Source organism: Ursus americanus, chromosome 5 (genome assembly GCF_024610735.1).
Source record: "Ursus americanus isolate L20-20 chromosome 5, mUrsAme1.1.p, whole genome shotgun sequence".
In the NCBI taxonomy this organism is placed as follows: Eukaryota; Metazoa; Chordata; class Mammalia; order Carnivora; family Ursidae; genus Ursus; species Ursus americanus.
In genome coordinates this window covers 29,833,613-29,857,680 of record NC_142131.1, presented here as the reverse complement: position 1 = coordinate 29,857,680, position 24,068 = coordinate 29,833,613, and the positions used below count along the sequence as shown (strand labels likewise).

The 24,068-nt window shown below is 34.7% G+C and overlaps 1 protein-coding gene across 4 annotated transcripts in view; it reads left to right on the top strand.

The window, feature by feature from the left end:
- The window catches only part of AGGF1 (angiogenic factor with G-patch and FHA domains 1), a 62,830-nt gene that overhangs the window by 5,983 nt on the left and 32,779 nt on the right, over positions 1 to 24,068 (top strand). For all 4 annotated transcript variants that reach the window (XM_087862054.1, XM_045796430.2, XM_045796429.2 and 1 more), the window contains 9 exons: positions 1,390 to 1,578; positions 5,503 to 5,833; positions 7,483 to 7,591; positions 8,570 to 8,621; positions 13,325 to 13,426; positions 14,330 to 14,495; positions 16,077 to 16,159; positions 21,338 to 21,465; positions 23,347 to 23,446. In XM_087862054.1, the coding sequence (XP_087718180.1) occupies positions 1,390 to 1,578; positions 5,503 to 5,833; positions 7,483 to 7,591; positions 8,570 to 8,621; positions 13,325 to 13,426; positions 14,330 to 14,495; positions 16,077 to 16,159; positions 21,338 to 21,465; positions 23,347 to 23,446 (1,260 nt within the window). The remainder of the gene's footprint in view (positions 1 to 1,389; positions 1,579 to 5,502; positions 5,834 to 7,482; positions 7,592 to 8,569; positions 8,622 to 13,324; positions 13,427 to 14,329; positions 14,496 to 16,076; positions 16,160 to 21,337; positions 21,466 to 23,346; positions 23,447 to 24,068) is intronic.

The following is a 24,068-nucleotide window of genomic DNA, read 5'->3' as shown; positions in this document are numbered from 1 at the left end:
ACCGAGTATTAAGCCCTAAGCTGAATTAAGAAAAGCAAGAAACTGCATTGAAAAATTAAATTTGATTTAAAGCTATTTGACATGAGTAAAGAGTTGTAAAATAGCTTATGATGCTACACTTCTATGTTTTTAATTAAATAAGTTAATTGTGTTCATTATAGATTAGTACTTCAGAAAGATCTGATCTTTTATATGTAAAGTAACACAAAAATGTTAGAGCATTTATTAATAAAAGCAGACAGTTAACTACGTTGTTGTAAAGTGTTTAAGGACTTCAACATTTTTTCATAGAATTTATAAAGAAGTGACATTGTTAATTCTAGGCTTGACATGAGATTTTTAAAATTATTTCAAGTTCTTATGAATCCATTCGAGCTCTAGAAGAAGTTTTTTTTTTTGAATTCTCAATAGCATGTTTATTATTAGTTAGAAGTTCTTTGGCTTTTAAGCATTTCAGTTTTAAAAAAATCAATGTTAGCACTGAGAACTAGGGAATTTGTGTGGAATCAGACCACTGACTCGGACAGAACCTAAAAATAAAGCTTTTGACGTATAATTCAGTGTTATGGCTGTTGACATTCGTACTTAATTGTATTTCATTCAGGGTTTGATGACAATGATGATGGAACTTCCATACCTATATACCTCAGCCTCAGTGGTCTAGGCATGTGATCTAGTCCTCAGAAATTATAGAATGTGGTACCCAAAAGTGAAGCAGATGTTCACCATTCTGGTCATTGGAACTATTGTTAACGAAGCTAGGGAACATAATGATGATACTAAATAGTTAGAGAAAGGATTTCATTTGTTGTTGGTTTGTACTTGGTATACTTTGTAAATCCCTTGTAAAGAGAGGATTTTCTTTCACAGGAGTATGCTGATTGACCATGCTAATTAATACCCAGAAAATTAATGTTTAAACTCTTATTACCAAAGTGACTAGCTGTTACTTATTTGGTTTTGAGGAAAATACAGAGTTTACAAGTATATGATGTTAGTCTTCATCATTCTTCTGCCTTCCTTTCTGTATCTTTCTTCCTGACATCTCTTCTGTAGGTGGTTAGTTATATTCTGTTGTTATATGTTTCAGTAAATTAGGGACTTCATTGTTTTGCCCTTTTTATTGTACTAGTTTTCATTTTATTGTAATTAAATAGTTTTTCTTAAATTTTTGAAAATTATTTTGGACTGAAAGACATAAGAGATAAAACAAGTTTGAGTTGTAAAAGTTTTGTTATCACTGGTATTAAAGATTACTCATTATCTTCAAAAAATAGTGTTCTTAAAAGCAAGAAACACTGCTTTTGACTATATTTGGCATTTCTATTAAGTTTATTTTTTTATTTTGTCATACCTGACTAGAACTTACTGTTGTCTTGACTTTGAAAGGAAAATCAACTATATTATGATCCTTCCACTGGAATTTATTACTACTGTGATGTGGAAAGTGGTCGATATCAATTTCATTCTCGAGTTGATTTGCAACCTTATCAAACATGTGGCACAAAACAAAGTAAGGATAAAAAATTGAAGAAGAAAAGAAAGGATCCAGATTCTTCCGTAACAAATGAGGAAAAGGTAATGTCTTCGTAATTTTATTACTTAGTGATATAATTATGTCAAAGTTTTTGATGAAACTGGAAATCATCGTTCAGTAACTCTATTTCAAACTCTGTATTTCATTAAGATAAGATATCAGAGTCTATCAACCAAGGAGCATTCACAGGGGGCAAAGATGGACTTTTTCACAAAATCTTAGTCACTAGAAGTAAAAGGAATTTCTTAAAGTTTGAAGGAGGTAGATTTAGGGCAGAATGAAATACTCACTCATATGTTACGTAATTTGAAAGAAGAACAGTCAGACCCTTAACCAATAAGTTGATGTCAGGGCGCCTGGATGGTCCAGTCGGTTAAGGGTCTGCTTTTGGCTTGGGTCATGATCTTGGGGTCCTGGGATCAGGCTCTGTGCTCATGAGGAAGTCTACTTCTTCCTCTCCCTCTCTGCTCTCTGTCCCTCACTCGCTCTCTCAAATAAATAAATCTTAAAAAAATAAGTTGATGTTGTTGCACAATTCACAATAAAAGAATAGCACAGATTGTAAGTAGACTTAGATAAAACTTCTGCTTCTTAGTCATGTTGAGTAATTTCTTACCTATTATATTAGCAAACATTAAATCAGTTGCTAGCAAATATAGGGTAGGTATGTATTTATTAGAAGTGGAAATTGGTGTCTATTTTTTTTTTTTAAAGATTTATTTATTTTAGAGCAAGAGACCAGGGGGAGAGGCAGAGGGAGAAAAGGGAATCCTCAGGCAGACTCCCTGCATTGCGGGGAGCCACATGTGCGTCTTGATCCCATAACATTGAGATCATGACCTGAGCCAAAAGCAAGAGTTGGTCGCTCAACCGACTGAGCCACCCAGGTGCCGTTGGTGTCTTTTGGGAAAATAGATTGGCCATTTGTATCAGTAACCATAAAAATGTTAATATTCTTTAACTGGAAAATCTCATTTCAGGTAATTTTTTTAAAAATCCAAAAAAAGAGGGGTGTCTGGTGGCTCAGTCAGTTGAGCGTCCGACTCTTGATTTCAGCTTAGGTTGTGATCTCAGGGTTGTGAGATCTAGCGCAATGTTGGGCTCCGTGCTCAGTGAGGAGTCGCTTGGGATTGTCTGTCTCCTTCTGCCCCTTTCCTTGCTCCTGTGCGTGCACGCGTCTGTGCGCGTTCTCTCTCAGATCTTTTTAAGAAATCCAGAGAAAAATGCCTTTGTGTAGTTACATAGCAATATTTTTAAGAACAGAAAGAAATTAAGAGTTCAAATGGCCTGCAAGATATTGAGTAAGAAAATGATAGTATGTTTAATTAAAAAAGCATTCTTTAGACCTTAAAATTGTAATTTATAAAGACTGGGGGGAATTTAAAAAATGCTTATGATACAAGGTTAAATTTAAAGAAGGAAAATATAAAAAACATTACCAGTGCTCTTACGTGTATTCCCCAAACAGATAAGGCTGGTGGTTTATATGAAGGAAAGGAGGCTTATTTGTTATATTGGCATTTTGTGAATTGTGGCAACTTCACTCTTGAAATTTCATGTAAGGTTTTTCTCTTAACCAAAGAAAAAAGTTTTTTTTAATGTTTAATACTAAAATTCACATATGGAATTAAGTTTCTTTTGGATTTACTTTATTTGATTTGCTTGTATTTCTCATATTTTCACTGATGTACCTAGGAATAAAAGAGAATGTGACTAAATACTAAAAGTGACTTTTCTGTTTGCTTTCAAGACCTCTGTTTTAATGACTTCGACCTGTTGCTAGTAGTTGAACTATTTGAAAGATTAGGTTGTGAAAGTACTTCTTTCTAGCAATGGAAAAGAACATATAGGGTCCTTAAATAACTTTTTCTGACAAACTAGAGAATGAAATTTGAAAGTGTTTTTGTGAGATTTTAGTCCAGGTTAGCTCCCATAACTGCTCATCTTTACCATCCTTCTTCAGGGATGAACTTTAGGATAGGAACTTAAAAACAATCCTGTTGGGATTTTGAGAATTCCTCAAAGATTGTAAAAGGTAGCTGTGAAGCATGGGAGACCGTTTAGGACATCCTCATCTTTTTTTTTTTTGTTTTTTAATTAAGATACTCTTGAGTGTCACTCTTTGCAGGTGGAGGTATGTGGAAAGACATTGGCATAAATAACTTGAAATATGCATATATGCCTTAATGCCCACATATAGGTCTCCTTTCTTATCTCTTAATGAATATTTATCTAACATTCTGGACTGGTAGATGGTTTTTAAGAAGTAGCACCTCCGGCATTTTCACTCATTCCCACTCCACATATGTTTTGCCAAAAGCAGTAATAATAAAATATACAAGATTGGAAACTGTTGTGTTTTTTTTTTTAAGTATATATAGGGAAATTTTTGGCTATAATTCACAGCGGCCTTTAAAGCTTGTCATAGTTTTCCAGCTTGTTGTCCTTGTGCTTGCCTTTGATGAGTTTATGTTGCTGGGAGCGTATATAGTTTATTATACTGTGAGTGTTTAGGTAGTCTCCAAACTGAATTTATGTTACTGTTAAAAATATGTGTTTAAGATGCTCTCATGTTTTATAAAATAACGAAAGAACATATGAATTCACTTCATCATGTTGCTTTAGGTAGAAAGAAAATTCAGAGTAAGTTACAACCAAAGGAAAAAGGAAAATAACTGATTTTTTTAAGTTTAAAGTAAAAAATTTGTCATAAGGTATGTCCGCTATACATGTATAATAAATAATAAAAGGCTTATGCCCGCTCATTTAGAATTTTAGAATAAAAGAGATGTAACTAATTCATCTATACTTTAAACTGTTTTGTACAATCAGACCAGCTCTATGAAAGTACAAAATTTTAGTGAAACTGTAGCTCTGCTACGTTAGGTACGTCTGGATCTTTATTTTACTTTTTTTAAAGATTTATTTATTTGAGAGAGAGAGAGCATGCATGTGAGTGTGCGCAAGTCAGGGGAGAGGCAAAGGGAGAGAGTTTGGCCATGGAGCCCAACTTGGGGCTTCATCCCACAGTCCAAGAGATCATGACCTGAGCCAAAACAAGAGTTGGATGCTTAACCAACTGACCCACCAAGTGCCCCACATCTGAATCTTTAAATCGCTTTTGTAATTAAAGCTGATTCTGTATTTTATGTGTTTTGACTTGATTATTGGTTAAAAGTTCAAGAAGAAAATTTAAGGTAGATATATTTTCTAGGTCTGCACTGTCCAGTAAGGTAGCCAGCCACTAGCCTCATATGTCTGTTGAGCACTTGAAATGAGGCTCGTCCTAACTTATGGTGTTTGTAAGTATAAATTACGGTATACTCAGTTTTGAAGACTGAAATTCTTGAAGTACAGAAAATCCATGTAAAATATTTCATTAATAATGTTACAGTGATTATATGTTACTTATATATAATAAATGATAATATTTTGTAAATACTGGATAGATAAAACAAATTTTACCTGCTTTTACTTTTTTAATGTGGTTACTAGGAAATTTTAAAGTGTGTGTGTGTGTGTGTGTGTGTGTGTGTATATATATATATATATATATATATATATGGCTTGCATTATATTTTTGTTGGACAGAAGTGGTCTAGGCCGTCACATGGTCCAAGCAATATGTGATAAGGGCTTGGACTGGGACAGGGAATAGGTAGGGAGAATTGGGATAAAGAGTAAGCAGTCTGTAGCACTTGGGAATGGATTCCGTGTGGTAGTTAAGGGGATGTCAAAGATAACTATAAGATTTTTTTATTTGGGTGATAAGAGGATGGTAACGTCTTTAAGAAAGGGGACATGAAAGGAAGAGGGGGTTATAGGTAATAGCTATGGGTATTTCATATATAATGTTGTACATATATCTTCACTAATTCTTTGAAACACTTAGCATTAAACGTTAGAAGATGGTCATGTTCAAGATATTTTCCCCTATTCCCACCTCCCCACTTATGTCTTTATAGGATTTGAATTCAGAAGATCAGAAAGCATCCAGTGTTGAACATATAAGCTACAGTGAGGGAGAAGATTTTGCAAATGTGAAAAAGAAGGCCAAAATAGACATTCATTACAAAAATAGTCCTCCCAAATTTACTGTTCCAGTTAGCAGAAAGACTACAGAATCTTCTCTTAATGAAAACATTTATAATTCGACGTCATTTAAAGAGGAGAAAATCATGGAGACTGATAGTGAGCCAGAAGAAGGTGAAATTACAGACTCTCAGACAGAGGACAGTTATGATGAAGACATTACCAGCGAAGACAATGTAACTGCAGAAGATAGTGAGGATGAAGGTGAGTAAATAACTACTGTTTAATTTTCTGTAAATAACCCAGTCTGGTCATTGTAAAAGAGCAACAGAGTTAAAAATGTTAGTTTATCTGCCAAAAAAACCTGTTTTAAACTGATTATTTTAATGACATCGTTGAAAATTATATGAGCTACCAACAAAGTGGTCACCAGTACCATTATGGTTATTTTTAGAGGGAAGAATTTGAATAAATGACTAATAGTTGGACCTTAAAGTTTTATTACATTGAGTGGCCTAGTCAATACGACAAAACGAAGTTGCATACATTTTAAAGTACGTACTAAGGCTGATTTGGTGGGTTAGATATTTGTAGTCTACTTTTGTAACAGGGAAAAGGTAAATTGCCTTTAAAAAGTGTAGTCCAGGGGCAGCTGAGTGGCTCAGTCAGTTAAGCGTCTGCCTTCGGCTCAGGTTACGATCCCAGGGCATAGCATTTTACCTTTTTAGTGGTTTTGTATAATCAGACCAGCTCTATGAAAGTACTAAATTTTAGCGAAACTGTAGCTTTGCTACGTTAGGTACGTCTGGATCTTTATTTTACTTTTTTTAAAGATTTATTTATTTGAGAGAGAGAGCGTGGGTCCTGGGATCGAGCCCCGCATTGGGCTCACCCCGCTTCTCCCTCTCCCTCTGCTGCTCCTCCTGCTTGTGTGCATGCTCTTTTTCTCTCTGTTAAATAAATAAATAGAAATCTTTAAAAGAAAAAAAGTGTAGTCAGTGAATATAGCTACCTAGGTATTATGGTAAATCTTACAATTAAAAAAATTTATTTATTTATTTATTTATTTATTTATTTATTTATTTATTTATTTTAGAGAAAGAGAGCAGGGAGAGGGGCAGAAGGAAGGGGAGAGAGAGAATCAAGAGCAGATTCCACACTGAGGGTGGAGCCTGATTCAGGGCTCAGTCTCCTGACTCTGAGATAACAACCTGGGCTGAAACAAGAGTCGGATACTCAACTGACTGTGCCACCCAGGTGCCCCAAATCTTACATTTTTTTAATGCGAGGTCATAAAGACATACTTTGAAAGCCCAGGATTTTATATTAGGTTATATGAGCTTATTTTGTTCTTGATGCAGTTTCTCTCTCTCTTTTTTTTTAAGCAGGACTCAGGTTTTCTAAGTTAATACAAAGATTCTTGTTTAGGATATTTTCAAATTCCAACACCTTAAAAAAGAGAGAGAATTATTTATTTTGTAATTGTGATAGACCCTGAATTTCTTTAAGTTGTTCATTTTAAATTGATAAGTGTTAAAGCCTTATTAAGGATGTCATATAGCAGAATTTAAGAAGTTTGTTTCAAACAGAATTAAGATTTTTGATCAATACATTTTTTTGTTTTGTATTAAAGATTTTTATTTATTTGAGTGAGAGCGCACGTGAGCAGGGGCCTGGGAAGGAGTAGAGGGAGAGGGACAAGCAGACTCCATGCTGAATGTGGAGTTCTACGCGGGCTCAATTTCATGACCCTGACATCACAACCTGAGCCAAAATCAAGAGTCAGGTGCTAAACTGGTTGAGTCGCCCAGATGTCCCTTAATACATTTTATTTTATGGATGCTTCCTATTCCTGCCTAGAATTTTTTTCCATAGCATTTGAATTAATACTTACACATTTCTTTCTTTACCAGATGAAAAAATTTGGCCCCCATGTATTAGAGTAATTGTTATTAGATCACCAGTATTGCAGACAGGATCACTTTTTATCATTACAGCTGTAAACCCTGCTACAATTGGAAGGTAAAAATATTTAATGTTACTATATTTGTGTATTTATCTTATTCCAGTAGATTGTATATTCCTCAAGTAGTTACCATAAAATGTGCGTGATACTTGTGAAGAGGCAGACACTGAATGATGTCCATATTCCTCCTTCTCCCACTCAGAAAATATTGTTGACACTTATCTTTGTCACAGGAATTTTGTCATTTTCTTACTTTTGTACTGCTCTTTTTAGGTTTAAATTCCTTAGTTAAATCTAGTGTTTGTCCAGTATTTAATCCCCTTCCTCTGTTTCTTTTACCCCTTTGTAACTCATAACCAGCTTGGTAGAGTGGTAGGTTTTAATCATGAGTAGGATGATTTCATTACTACCCAACGGGAAAGAAAATCTGTCCTTAATTCATATTCTGTACAGTATCCTAGCTTTAAAATCTTGAAGAATAGTATGTCCTTTTACATATAGTAATAGAAGTGGTGGGAATGTAGTCAACAGATCTCAAATGATTGATGTTAGTGCAAAGGATATGCTCTCCTACTGGATGTTTATTATTTTTTTTTTTATAAAGATTTTTTTTTTTTTTTTTTTTTAGAGAGGGAGAGACAGCATGTGTGTGGAGGGACAGAGGAAGAGAATCTCAAGCAGACTCCACACTGAGCACAGAGCCCGACTCAGGGCTCGATCTCATGACCCAGGAGATCATGAGCTGAGCCGAAACCAAGAGTTGGACTCTTAACTGACTGAGTCACCCAGGCACCCCTGGATGTTTATTATTAACCTGGGGTAGATGTATCAAAAAATAAAAGTAATCCCGGAACTTCTTTCAAATGGGAAATTTAGAATAGGATTAAGGAAATGACTTAGTCTGATAGAGGGATTTGCATTTTAACATTATCTTTTAAAACAACAACAAAATCTTAAAAAATATGTCTGTGTTAACTGTGTTCAATCTATATATGGTTCAAAAATTATTAAAGACACTTTACTTAACTCTGCAGAGAAAAAGATATGGAGCATACTCTCCGAATCCCTGAAGTTGGTGTTAGTAAGGTAAGCTCTTTAATTTTTCAAATATAGTGCCCTAGGTATGATTTTATAAACCCTCATTATAACAAAGCCTAGGGCCTTTTTTATTTAGTAGAAAGTTTAATAGTCCAGGTAGTAATGGAAATGAAAGCAATTCAGATTTGTTTGTTCCACTGCTTGTGAGAATAATTCTTTATCAAAACCAGAGTAAACTAAATGATGTTTAATTTTTAAGAGTCTGGAGCAGGAATAGAAATGTAGATTAAGTATTAAAGTAATACCATTTAACAAACATTTATTGAGTGAAGTGAATATGCTTGATACGGCAGTTCAAAAATGAATCAGACCTGGATTTAGGCTATTTTATTAGATGGTTACTGTTGAGTCCAGAGTATTTCACAACTCAAGAACTATCTGTCCTCTACCACCCAAGGCTCCATTTATAGCTTTTCCTATTTTTTCTTCTAATGGTTTCAGGAAAAAGAATACTTAGGTTTTTAAAACAAACAACATAGTTGCAACTTTAGTTACAAGTAGAAAAAGAAAAGGTTTTGCTACTACTAATCTTTATATTTGCTATTTATCTTTTTCTTTACTGTATTTTCTATAGTTTTTCCCTCTCTTCTGTGGTGGTGATCTTTTTCTTTTCCTGACCTTTCATCATCCCCGTTTTGTTTCTATTTAATAGACTATAATATGGATCAGAAGTATAATTTCATGTGATTTTTGTCTTTTGGGGATGAAATTTGTTTTCCTATAAGTCCACTTATTTTTACTTTATTTCAACTCATTCAGAAGGGAGGAAATTTTCATAATCTTAACTCCAACCAAATTATCTTGCTTTTTTACTTTACTTATGATCCTTCTGCCTCCAAAGAAAACCCACTCTATGATTTAAATAGCAATTCAGTCTAAAATATAGGTAGTTCTGTAGTGGCATTTCTACTCTTTCTTTCTTTAAAACTAAGATATTCACTGGTGGGGTAAATGGTTTGTTACTGTATGATATCAGTTTGACGATATTTATCACACATCCAGGTAGATGAAAAAAATTAAATAAAATCCCCAAATACTTCATATCAATATTAGGGGAAACTTGAATCTATCACTGGATAGGCGAAGACCTTCTAAGTTTAAAAAAATGGGGAAAAAATCACAGAAGACATCATTTTGAGTAATTAAATTTGAAAGGCAGAGTATGTGGGCACCTAGCTGGCTCAGTCAGTAGACTGTGGAACTCTTGATCTCCAGGTTGTGAGTTTGAGTCCCATGTTGGAGGTCGTGTTTGCTTAATTAAAAAAAAAAAAGCAAACTAGGACGGTAAGACAAATACAACAAAATATATATCTTTTTATCTTTTATATTCTAAAATCTCATACAGATGCATTTTTTTCAAACCCCAGTGTGACACTGATAGATAACTGAGCGAAGGATATAAATAAACAATTCACAGTGCAGGGGATATCGTTACTATGGGAAAACCATTCAGTCTTTCTAAAAATTTTAAGAAATACAAATGAAGTCCAGATGTCAGTTTTCATTTGTCATATTTATTAAATTTCACTTCTGTTGGAAGCATAATTTAGAACAGCTCTTTGAATAAGGTTTCAAGTCAAAAGACTTGAAACTATTTAAATGCTTTGTTACAGTTATTAGTATTCTAAAGAACCCAGTCGAATAAAACGTATGAAGGACATGAAGGGAAAATTTACAGAAGAGGAAATCCATGTGGCTAAAAAATACAAGAAAAGATTTCAATCTTCGTAGTAATTGGGGAACTGCAAATTAAAATCCTGATACTGAGATTTAATTTCATACCTGTGATGCTTGCAAAAACTAAAGATTCTGACAATACCAAATGTTGGTTAAGACTATATAGAGCAATAAAAATTCTTATAATTTACTTTTGGGAATATAAATTGGTATAACCACTCTGGAAAACAATATGGCAGCATCTAATAAAGTTTAAGATTTTGCACGTACTGTGATTCAGCACTTTCATTCTTAAGAATATACCCTTGAAAAACCCTTGCATTGTCTAAAGAAGGTTGCATGTATGAGAATGTTGATAGAAACATCTTAAAAAGTAAGACCTTGGGGGGAAAAAACTGGGTGTCCATCATCAGAAGAATATGCTGAAGAATCCATACAGTGAGTTTTACCGTTCAGCAAAATGGCAAAACTGTACACACTTGATGTACCTCACGATATAATATTAAGCCAAAGAAGCCAAATAAAAGAACTACGTACAGTAACATATGTTTGTCAGAACCTATCAAACTGTAAATTTAAGATCTGTGAATTTTCTGTATATAAATTATGTCTCAGAATATTCATACAGTGTAATTCCCATTTATGTCAAGTTCCAAACCAGGCAAAATAAACATGAATTGTTTATGAATGCATACATAAGGGTGAAAGTAATAAAGAGATATCATGATTCAATATTGAACCTTTGAAAAGAAAGGATGTGGGATGGACAGAGTGAGTTACACATCCATGAATAATAGGTTTTCTTTTAAATATCTGGGGCATGGGGGTTTGAGTGGCTCGGTCAGTTAAGTGTCTTGACTCTTGATTTCAGCTTAGGTCATGATCTCAGGGTCCTGAGATTGAGCCCTGTGTTGGACTCCATGCTCAGCGTGGAATCTGCTTGGGATTCTCCCTCTCCTCTCCCTTTGCCCTTCCCCCTACTCACACCCTCTCTCTCTCAAATAAACTAAATTAAAATCTAAAAAAAAATATCTGAGTCAAATATGGCAAAATTTATTAAAGCTGGGTCATGGGCGGACCAGTATATTTTGCATGTTTGGAACACTTTATAATTAGTTTGTTTATGAAAAATTTTTTTTCTTATTTTTTTCAAAGGTTTTATTTATTTGACAGAGCACAAGTAGGGGGAGAAGCAGGCTCCTTGCTGAGCGGGCAGCCCAATGGGGGGCTTAATCCCATGACCCTGGGATCATGACCTGAGCCAAAGGCAGACACTTAACTGACGAGTCACCCAGGCACCCCTGTTTATGAAAATTTTTAAGAACAACTTCATTGAGATACACTCCACATCCTGTATACAATTTATGCATTGGAAGTGTATAATTCAAAGGTTTTTCGTGTATTTAGAGTTGTGTAGCCATCACCACAGTTTCAGAGCATTTCCTTTTTTTTTTTTAAAGATTTTATTTATTTATTTGAGAGAGAGAGCGCGCGAGGAAGTGCACAAGTGGGAGAGGCAAAGGGGGAGGGAAGAAGCAGGCTCCCAGCTGAGCAGGGAGCCCTATTCAGGGCTTGATCCCAGGACCGGAAGATCAGGACCTGAGCCGAAGGCAAACGCTTAACCAACTGAGCCACTCAGGTGCCCAGTTTCAAAACATTTTCATCACCATTAGAGGAAACATAGTAATAGTCACTCCCCATTTCCTTTCAACTCCCACAGGCCTAGGCAACTGCAGTCTTTCTGCTTCTGTGGATTTGCCTGTTCTGCACATGTCATATAAATAGAATCCTGTATGTAGTTGTTTTTACGTAGCGTTTTCACTTAATATGTCTTCAAGATTCATTCATGTTGTAGCATACATCAGTACTTTATTTCTTTTTGTTGCTGAATAATAACACCAGTGTATGGATATACTGCATTTTGTTTATTTATCAATTGGTTGTTGTTTGAATTGTTTCTACTTTTTGGCTACTAAGAATAATGCTGCTGTGAACATTCATGTACAAGTTTTTATTTGAATGTATGTTTTTATTACTCATGATATATACCTAAAAGTAGAATTGCTGGGTCCTCCGGTAACTCTGTTTAACGTTTTGAGGAACTGCTGTACCCTTCCAAAGCAGTTGTACAGTTTTACATTCCCCCCAGCAGTGTATTATTTATGAAATTGTAAATTAAATGTCTGCAGTTCTTTATCCATTTAAATAGACAGGTACTGAGTATATGCCATTATATGTGAGGCTCTGTGTTATATGTACTGAGTGGTAAGCAAAAATGTAAACTAAGCAGTAATTGTGAGTATCACAGGTGCAGTAATTTTGTGTAGTGTAATTGTTATGTAAACAAAGTACTGTGGAGCAAGGAGGGGATGATTGGTTCTGAGTGTTGGAAATCTGGGAAACTTCCCTGAGAAGTTCAACTTGAGGGGCACTTGGCTGGCTCAGTCAGTAGAGCATGCGACTCTTGATCTCGGGCGTTGTGAGTTCGAGCCTCATGTTGGGTATATTTAAAAAATAGAATCTTTAAAAGTTCAGCTTGAATGTTTGAAATCACCTTTTATATTAAGAATTTTTAATGATAAAGACCAGTACTTTTATTAGGTGAAAAAAATAGTTTCAAATGTTTTAAATAGTATAATCTCAACTATATTATAAAAGTAGAAAGTGTAAGACACACACTGAATTATTAATGGCAGTAATAGGTGGAGTTATAGCCTTTACATTTCTACCAGAGGCATTGTTATACTTTCGTATTGAGGAAAAAAAGTATTAAAAATAGTAAAATTTGGGGCACCTGGCTGGCTTAGTCGATAGTGCGTGGAACTCCTGATCTTGGGATCATGAGTTTGAGCCCCATATTAGGCATAGAGCTTACTTAAAAAAAATAAAGGATAAAATAATAAAAATTAAATTATCGTAGACAAGTCTGTCACATCCTATGAGAGAAATTATGGTTTTAAAAAAAGTATACTTTATAATTACCTCGTTCTGTTTTTTTTTTTTTTTTCTTTAAGTTTCATGCAGAAGTTTATTTTGACCATGACTTACAAAGTTATGTCCTTGTGGATCAAGGTAGTCAAAATGGTACAATTGTTAATGGAAAACAGATTCTTCAGGTAAGTGTGTGTGTGTGTGTGTGTGTGTGTGTGTGTGTGTGTATATATTAATGACTTGTACGTAAGTCTTAAAAAATGAACTGAAATTTTTATTCTGAAGGCCATGGTTATTATATGTATAATTTGGTTCAGATTACTATTCAAGCCCAAAAGGGGAAGGGGATTCCCAGAAAGGGCTGAAAAAAGTATATATATAAGTGCATACTTAACTCTTGAGTTTTATCTTCTAATTATGTATCTATGCCTTATTTTAGAAGTAAATGCATTTTAAAGCTATTCAGAGTAAATGTTCTTAAGTAACTTAAAAGGCACTCCTTTTTTTGTGTTCTTTAAAAAATTCTTTTAGTGGAAATGTTGCTAAACTAGATACTCCTTGAAGCCAGTGGCCAGGTCGATCCATTTAACTCTTCTATCACCAACGTTTGGCAAGGTGCTTGGCACATATAACATACGGAAGAAAATAAATGGAAGGGAGTGGGGGAGGCCTTATTTTTAAGTCTGTAAGAATAAAAAATGAAATAAAACTGAAATATCAGAGAAGAAAAAAGGGAAATATGCATTTAGCCCCTTAACACTTTATCTTTTTGACTGTGATGGTTATTCATTTTGGTAATAGATTGTTTGATGTTTGGGTTGGGTATTTCTCTAGGATTATGCATGGAGATGAGATTAGCGGGTTTTGGTAATATAAAAGAAGTTGCTCAGTTCAGGTATCTTCTCCACTAGTTGAACATTATATCATCCTCAAGTTGTGGAAATTTGTGCTGTGTGTGCATATGTGTGTCTCTTTCATTGAGAACCATCCTAAATATCTTTTTGTTTTAATCAGACATTACTTACAGTAGACGTAAAATAATCTTATGTAACTTTCTTGGGTTTCTGTTTTGTAATTTTTTCCTTTAGCCTAAAACTAAATGTGACCCTTACGTACTTGAGCATGGTGATGAAGTGAAAATTGGAGAGACTGTGCTGTCTTTTCACATCCACCCTGGCAGTGATACCTGTGATGGCTGTGAACCAGGACAGGTTCGAGCTCACCTTCGTCTTGATAAGAAAGATGAATGTTTTGGTATGTGAAGTGTATTGTTGCACGTAGGCATGATAACTTTCTTGTTTAACTCACTGGGGTGTTCTAAAAAAGTACCAGCTACCAGCTTTGAATTTGATATAATACTGTATTGAGATACATTTATATTTTAGTAAATATTGTCACAGGAGACTAAGAAATGACATGTATTTGAAAATTGAAATCTATGCTAGTCAGTTGATTTTTTTAAGCTAGTAGATTATGATTTTAGTTGATTTTTCTGTGCAACAATTTAGGTGTGGTGTTACAGCATTACGTTGCTTTCTGACCCATAAGGTAATCATTAGCTATTTTTGCTAGTAGATTTTAATAGGTTTTGGAAGCAGCACGGCAGTGATAGCTAAATGTCCTTCAAAAGGGTACTTGTGACATAATTATAGTAAAGATTGGTTTCCTTTTGACTTCTATTTATGGATGTGAAAAAGTCATCCATGGTTAAACTGTCATATAATAATATAGAAAATAATAGGCTGGGGTATTAAGAGTTATTGGTTGATATGTTTGCTTTCTTTTTTTTATGATTTTACTTATTTGAGAGAGAGTGCGAGCGAGCTCTAACCGGGGGGAGGGGCAGAGGGAGAGGGAGCCCAGGGTGGGTCTTGATCCCAGGACCTGGGGATCATGACCTGAGCCGAAGGCAGATTCTTACTGACTGAGCCACCCAGGCGCCCCAATATATTTGCTTTCCTACTTAGAGCTTCTGTTGCTGTATCATCTCTCTCTATACCTTTATTTTCTATAATAACACTGTAAGAGGTTGCTATCTTACTTAAATCCACTCATCAAAGGCTTTTTAGATTTTAAATATTTTTACCAGTAAGAAGTAAACTTTTTTACATCAGATTTTTCCCCCAAATACCAACTATACATGTTCATTGTATACTTTGTTTTCTGATACTAGATTATGAAAATGAGTATGGTACATTACACAGTAATGTGAATCTTGGATTCAGTGATTTTTACATGCCTACATTCCTTCGGAAAGTTAACAGTATTTCGCATTTGAAATTCTGTGTGTGTTTTTGTTTGGTTTTGTTTTGTTTTTAAAGATTTTATTTATTTATTGGACAGAGACAGACACAGTGAGAGCGGGAACACCAGCAGAGCGGGTGGGAGAGGGAGAAGCAGGCTTCCCACCGAGCAAGGAGCCCGATGCGGGGCTCGATCCCAGGACCCTGACATCATGACCTGAGCCAAAGGCAGACGCTTAACGTCTGAGCCACCCAGGCACCCCAAAATTCTGTTTTAATAATCATATCAAAAAATAAGATGTTGTGTTCTTTTGTTATCTATACTGTGGCATTCCTATAGTCTTTAGGATTTGGTTTACTTTCCAAGTAGATTTAGTTACCAAAATGCTGAAACGATAGCACCACAATCCAAGATTTTTAATATGAATTATATGAAGATTCTTTTATATTAATTAATATATATTAATTAATTTGAGCTTTTAGTTAATATGCAGATGGAATAGTATTAATTATTATTAAATAACAATTTTGTATAAAATCTGTCAGACTTAGTATTTTTTTTTTTTAATCAAACTCAACTTTTTCCTTTTAGTTGGTCCAACGCTAAGTAAGGAGGAAAAAGAGTTGGAAAGGAGGAAAGAATTAAAGAAAATACGAGTAAAATATGGTTTGCAGGTAAGGATGTTAAATATTGTTACATTTGTTAATTATGTACCTGGTTTTGAGTAAAAATGTCTTTAGATATGTATAATCCATTTTATATATAAAACAGCTATTTAAAATGATTTTGAGATTTATGTAATTTCTGTTATTTGGTTACTATTTACTTCAACTACTATTGAGGCTGGAGTAGAAAAATGACAATACCCAACATTCAAATAGCCATTCCTGGTTTTTAAAAAACTTAGATTAAGATGGTGGCATTGAAGAACATTTTTGGAGTACTGGTACTTCCTGATTTCCAGACTTATTAAAAGCCACAGTAATTAAGACATTACAGTATTGGCATAAAGATGAATAGGTTGGGGGAAATAATGAGAAGTAGATTTGCAGATAGACACATAGATGCGTGTGTGTGTGTGTGTGTGTGTGTGTGTGTGTGTGTGTGTGATTTTTAACAAAGGTGTGAAGGCAGTTTGGTGGAGAAAGGATGGTGTTTTTCAACAAATGTGCTGGAACACTTGGACAGCCATATGCAGAAACAATAGAACTTTGATCTACATCTTGTGACGTGTATAAATATGAACTCAAAATGGAGCATAAATTGAATTTTAAACTATTAAGTTTTTAGAAGCAAACCTTTTTTAAAAAATGTTATGCAAAGGGTTTTTAAGATACCTAACACCAAAAGCACAATCTATAAAAGAGCAAATTAATAAATTGCACTTCCTCCAAAACTTCTGTTCAAGGACACTGTTAAGAGAATGAAAAGATAGGGGGCACCTGGGTGGCTCAGTTGGTTAAGCGCCTGACCCTTGACCTCAGCTCAGGTCTTGATCTCAGGGTTGTGAGTTCAGGTCCCTCTTTGGGCTCCATGTTGGGCATGGAGCCTACTTAAAAGAGAATGAAAAGATAAGCCACAGAGTCGGAAAAATCCTTTTTTTGATACAAATCCGTTCTCTGATAAAAACCATAGATCTTATATCTGGAATATATAACGAAATCCCAAAACTGAATAAGAAAATTTTTTTTATTTATTCATTTTTTATATTTCAAATTTTTATTTTAATTCTAGTTTAACATACAGTGTAATATTGATTTCAGGAATAGAATTTAGTGATTAATCACTTATGTATAACACCGAATGATCATCATAACAAGTGTCCTCCTTAATACCCATCACCCATTTAGCCCATCCCCCACCCACCTTCCCCGTCACCCTTCCTTTGTTCTCTATCATTAGGAGTCTCATGTGGTTTGCTTCCATCTCTCTTCTTTTTCCTTCCCATATAGTCATGTGTTTTGTTTCTTAAATTCCATGTATGATTGAAATCATGATATTTATCTTTCTCTGACTTATTTCACTTAGCATAATACACTCATTCCACGTCATCGCAAGTGACAAGATTTCATTCTTTTTGATGGCCGAGTAATATTCCATTGTGTATATGTACCACCTCTTTTTTTTTTTTTTTTTTTTTAAATACCACCTCTTCTTTATCCATTCATCAGTTGATGGATATTTGAGCTCTTTCCATAGTTTGGCTATTGTTGGTAATGCTGCTGTAAACATTGGGGTGCATGTGCCCCTTCAAGTCTGTATTTTTGTATCCTTTGGGTAAATACCTAGTAGTGCAATTGCTGGATCATAGGGTAGCTCTAGTTTTAACTTGTTGAGGAATCTCCATATTGTTTTGCAGAGTGGCTGCACCAGTTTGCCTTCCCACTAACAGTGTAAGAGGGTTCCCCTTTCTCCACATTCTCACCAACATCTGTTGTTTCCTGTGTTAATTTTAGCCATTCTGACAGGTGTGAGTTGGTATCTTGTTTTGATTTTCCCTCAAGATGTTGAGCATCTTTTCATGTGTCTGTTAGCCATCTGGATGTTTTCTTTGGAAAAATGTCTATTCATGTCTTCTGCCCATTAATAAAATAATTTACAAATGAGCAAAAGAGGGGCATCTGGGTGGCTCAGTCCGTTAAGCTTCTGCCTTCCGCTCAGGTCATGATCCCATGGGTCCTGGGATAGAGCCCTGCCTTGGGCTCCCTGCTTAGCAGGGAGCTTGCTTCTTCCTCTCCGTCTGCCCCTCTCCCTTGCTTGTGCTCTCTCCTTCTCTGTCTCTCTCTCAAATAAATAAAATCTTCAAATTAAAAAAAAAATGAGCAAAAAAGAGGCACCTGGGTGGCTCAGTTGGTTAAGCATCTGTCTTCAGCTCAGGTTATGATCCCAGGGTCCTGGGATTGAGCCCCGCATTGGGCTCCCTGCTCAGCGGTGAGTCTGTTTCTCCCTCTCCCTCTGCCCCTCCTCCCTGCTTGTTCTCTCTCTCTCTCTCCCCCTCTCTCAAAATCTCTAAGATTTTATTTGAGAGAGAGAGAGAGAGCAAACACAGGCAAGTGGCTCTGTCCAGTTAAACGTATGCCTACCATGTGATTCACTGTTCTACTCCAAGAGAAATGAAAGTATATGTTCACACAAAGACTTATAAACAAATGTTCATGACAGTTTTTTTCTTTCTTTTGAAAACCTTTTTTAAAAATTTTTAATTTTTATTACCAAAGCATGGTTAACATACAATGTTTTATCAGTTTCAGATGGAAAGCATAGTGATTTGAGAATTCTGTGCTTTATGTGATACATAACACAATAAGTGGAATTACCATCTGTTACCATATGTTATTAAAATATTATTAACTATATTCCTATGCTGTACTTTTCACCTCCATGACTTATTTTATGACTGGAAATTTGTACCTCTTAAACCCCTCTGTATTCATGAGTCTGTTGCTAGTTTTTGTTTCTTTTGTTTTTTAGATTCTATATATAAGTGACATTGTGTTGCATTTGTCATTCTCTTGACTTAATTTCACTTAGCATGCTAACTTCTAGGCCTGTCTATGTTGTCACAAAGGGCAAAATCTCATATTTTATGGCTGAGTGACATTCCTCTGTGTGTGTGTGGTGTGTACATGTGTGTACACCACATCTTTAGCCATTCATCTCTTAATGGACACCTGGGCTGCTTCCATATCTTGGCTGTAAATAGTGCTGCAGTAGACATCGGGGTGCTTATGTCTTTTCAAATTAGTGTTCTCATTTTCTTTGGGCAAATATACAGTAGTGGAATTCCTGGATCCAATGGTATTTCCATTTTTAATTTTTTGAGGAACCTCCATCCTGTTTTCCACAGTAGTTGTACTAATTTACATTCCAACCAACAGTGCATGAGGATTCCCTTTTCTCCACATTCTCACCAGCACTTATTATTTCTTGTCTTTTGCATACTACCCATTCTCGTCCATGTGAAATGGTATTTCATTGTGGTATTAGTAGCTTTTTTCCTAGTAACCAGAAGTGGGGAAAAACTCATGTATCTATCATGAACAGATAAACAAATTACGGCATATCTATATGGTCAAATACTCTTTAGCAATAAAAAAACATGAGCTGTTGATACAAGCTGCAATATGGATGAATCTCAGAATAATTATGCTGAGAGAAAAAAAGCCAGACAGCAAGAGTATGTACTGTATATATCCATTTATATAAAATTCTAGGAGAGCAAACGAACATATCATAACAGAGAGTAGTGGTTGCCTGGATACAAGAGAGGAAGCGGGCAAGGGAGGCTCTATAGGGATGGATTACAAAGAAGAGTGAGGATACTTTTGTGGGAGATGGATATATGTATTATCTTGATTGTGTTGATGGTTTCATAGGTGTATACAAATCCCCAAAGTATCTAATTGTATGTTTTATGTGTCATTTATTTTATGTTAATTACATATTGTTAATTATGGCAATAACATTTTAAAAAAGCATTACCATTTAATCTTATCAATAGACCAGGAAGATAATTAGTATTGCGTTTACATTTGACAGTCTAAACTAAGGGTCACTCAGCTGCTAAATGGCAGAATTAGATGTGAAATCTAGGTCTTTTTTTTTTTTTAATATTTATTTATTTAAGTAATCTCTATACCAAATGTGAGGCTTGACCTTACGACCCTAGGTTCAAGAGTTGCACGCTTCTCTGAGCCAGTCAGATGCCTCTGGAATCTAGGGCTTAAGTGGATTTGTCCAGTGGTTTTAAACTCCATGAAGATGTGGGGGAAAATGCTGCCAGAATAACATATTTTTCTGCAAAATTGTGTTTTTTGTTACTTTCATACTGTGAGAAATCATAATAGAAAAAATGTTGAGGGGCTAATTTGGGAGGAAAATAGAAGATAATAAGGAGAGAATAAAATGTTTTCTCAAACGTTTAAACTCTTTTTGTCTTCTGGGGGAAAACCTATTAGGGTTGGTGGTTCTATATTTTTCTTCTCTGTTTAAAATCAAAATGAAGTAAAAGTTTCTGTGGTACTTTCCTTGAATTGTATTAGCATTCCCTAGCATCTTTCAGGAACATTGTAATTTATATAAAGATCAACAAGTCATAACAGAGGGAAAGAGAAGCCTTCTCTGAAGCCCAAGCTAAATTGACTACCTCTTCTTTGCATATGCAGAAGACATACTTCTGTTGTTGAACCAGTCAGACAGTAGCATGCTGAAAAGCAGATGTGTCTGCCTTCTGGGATTACAAGTTTCTTTGCATACCACACTTTTTATTCAGTAAATATTTCTTGAGTGGCTGACTAATCATATAAATGGAGCTATATTGAAGCAAAAAGCTATTATAATTGCCACGGCAAAAGAGTACCTACTCTTTTCCATTTTTTAAACACTTTCTATATTTTTCCCTTCTAAGGAGTAACACCAAACTTTTAGGTCTGTTGGAACTTTCAGTTCCTTAGAAAAAAGGAGAAGTAGATTTTTTGCCAAACCCAGGGGCTCTACATATTTCTTTGAATACTGGCAGTTCATGAGAATATGAGTACACAGTATTAAGTCAAAATGTACCATATTTTCGGTTGGTTATTTTCTTATGATCACATATTACAATTTATATATGATTTATATTCTGTATGCAGTTTATGTTTTACAACTTGAAATAATATAAACATTTTAAAGGAGATAGAATGAAAATAGCATACTCTAACATAATTGTCTTAATTTATATCGTAGCCTGTTTTAATTTATTGTTCTAATAGAGACTACATTGAACCGTTTTTGCCAAGTATAGCAGATATACAGGCAGTACATTTTTATGTATCAGTTTCGTTTTCTTCAATGAGTATTTCATGTTTATAAAGAATACAGACTATGAAGATGAAAAGGCATTGAAGAATCCAAAATACAAAGATAGAGCTGGAAAACGGAGGGAGCAGATTGGAAGTGAAGGGACTTTCCAAAGAGATGATGCTCCTGCATCTGTTCATTCGTGAGTACTAAGCTTTATTTGCTCAAAACATTCTTCGTACTGTAATCACATTCGTAGAGTAATATGACTTCTAGGACTATATATACTAATAATTAGCGTTTAAAGGAATGGTTCATAACAAGATGGAAATATTGTCTCTATTTACATTTTCTTTTAATATTAGAATTCCATTCCCTAGAAAATTACTTAGCATATATGAAAGTACAAATACTTAAACAGACTTATATACACATAGCTAACTTCTAGGTATCCACTTAAGTGAACTTTTTTCTTTTTTTTTTTTTTTTTTAGAGAGTGCATGCCGAGTAGGGGGAGAGAGGGGCAGAAGAAGAGGGAAATAGAGAATCTCAAGTAGGCTCCATGCTCAGCATTCAGCCCAGTGTGGGGCTCAGTCTCGCAACCCCGAGATCATGACCTGAGCCGAAATCAAGAGCCAGACACTTAATTGACTGGGCAACCCAGGGATCCCTGAGTGAACATATTTTTATATACTAGATATCTAAAAGTTTGGACTAGTAAGAAATTAGTATGGACTGGGTTTTTTTGGGGGGGGAGGGCAATTTATTATAATTATTTTAATACTCAGGTTAGTTCTTGTTGACTCTGAAATACTGTTTTTCTTATTTTTCTTTGATTCAGTTTTTTTTCTTTTGATAAAGCAACACTGATAACATGAACAATGTAATTTTGTGGCCCATATGATATGACTGTATTTCTGCCTTTAGTCATATATTAGCTACATTTTTTTCTCAGAATATAAGTTCGGGGTTTAGTTAGAATTTAAATCTTTTGTTTAAGAGACTGACAACTAACCATAAACTTGGATTAAATGTATTTTGTTAATTGTAAGATACACTACTTGGTTTGAGTTTTAGTTACATATGACAGCAGTGTTTTCTTAATGGTACATAAAACAGTGCATCTTGCATCTATCAGCTTTGATGAAATACAGCATTATGAATTAGATACACTAAGCAACATGACAAATTTTTTTAAAGTTTAATATTTTTGATGTAATTGCTGGAGAATATAAAGATTGCATTAGAGTTATATTAGAAGGCAGAAATAAAAAAATGAAATACATTGGTCTGACATTGCTTGGTTTATTGTTATTGAGGAGCTAATTTAACATATTTTGTAGAACTGAAAATACAGTGTGATGGAATATGTCCTTAAACTAGCAGAACATAAAATCATAGAACAAAATGCAAATAGTGAATGAGAGTTTCATTTTACTTTTATTTTTCTATTGATGTATAACATATACAGAAAAGTACACAAATGTAAGTATCGCTGTCAATATATTGGAAGATTAACACACTGCAGAGTATACAATTCTTGGTCAAGAAATAGAAAATGATCAGTAACCCCCAGAAACCTACTAGTTCCCTCCTCTTGATCACTGTTACTGTTTCCTCCCTAAAGGCAACCACTTGCCTGACTTCCAGTAGGAATAGATTAATTTCACTTGTTTCTGAATTTTAAATAAGTGGAAAAATTCAGTATTTATTTTGTGTCTATATTCTTTTTGTCCAACATTATTTTGTTGGGCATATTTTATTTTCAGTGCTGTATAATCTCTTGAATGAATATGCCACAATTTATACATTTTACCATTGATAGTCATCTGGGTTACTTCCAACTTGTAGTTATTATATTTGCTGCAGAAGCATTCTTGTGTATATTTTTTTTGTGTACCATGGATCTGCTTTTCTGTTAGGTAGTACATATAGGAGAATACAGTTACGTATCTTAACTGTGTTAGTCAGGCCAAACGGTTTTCTATAGTATTTGTATCAGTTATTTTAATTTATTAGTTTATTATAAATGTGACCTACATAGTCTTTTCGAAATCAACTATCATCTTAATTTCCTTTAAAGTGAAATTACTGATAGCAACAAAGGTCGGAAGATGTTGGAGAAGATGGGTTGGAAAAAAGGAGAGGGCCTAGGGAAGGACGGTGGAGGAATGAAAATTCCGGTAAGACGTGTGTTTTCTTTCATTCTTTATTCCTACAGCAAATGTATTTACTGTGTACCGTACACAGTACCTTAGTGCCAGGAATATAGTATCAAGCACAAATAGACATGATTACTGTCTTTGTGGCATTTACAATTACTAAAATAATTATTAAAAATATAAATACATATATATATATATGCATGCATTGTTTTGTGGTTTTTTGTTTTTGGTTTTTTAAAAAGATTTATTCATTTATTTGAGAGAGTGAGAGCACAAGCAGGGGGTGGGAGAGAGGGAGAAGAAGAGAGAGAATCTCAAGCAGACTCCCCACTGAGTGCAGAGCCCCACACGGGTCTCGATCTAACGACCCTGAGGTCATGACCTGAGCCGAAATCAAGAGTTAGACGCTTAACTGACTGAGCCATCCAGGCGCCCCCACAGTGTTACTTTACAAACAGACAGATCCTGTATCTGTTTTAGATTTAAGAATCAGGTCATGTAACAAGCAGTAGAGGGAATAATGTCTGGAAAACAATGCAGTGGTTAATTCTGCAGTCCCCATGGTTCATCAGAGGTTTAGATTATCTTTTACAAAAACCTTACAAAGTAACATGATTAAAGAACCTTTTTGATAATTACC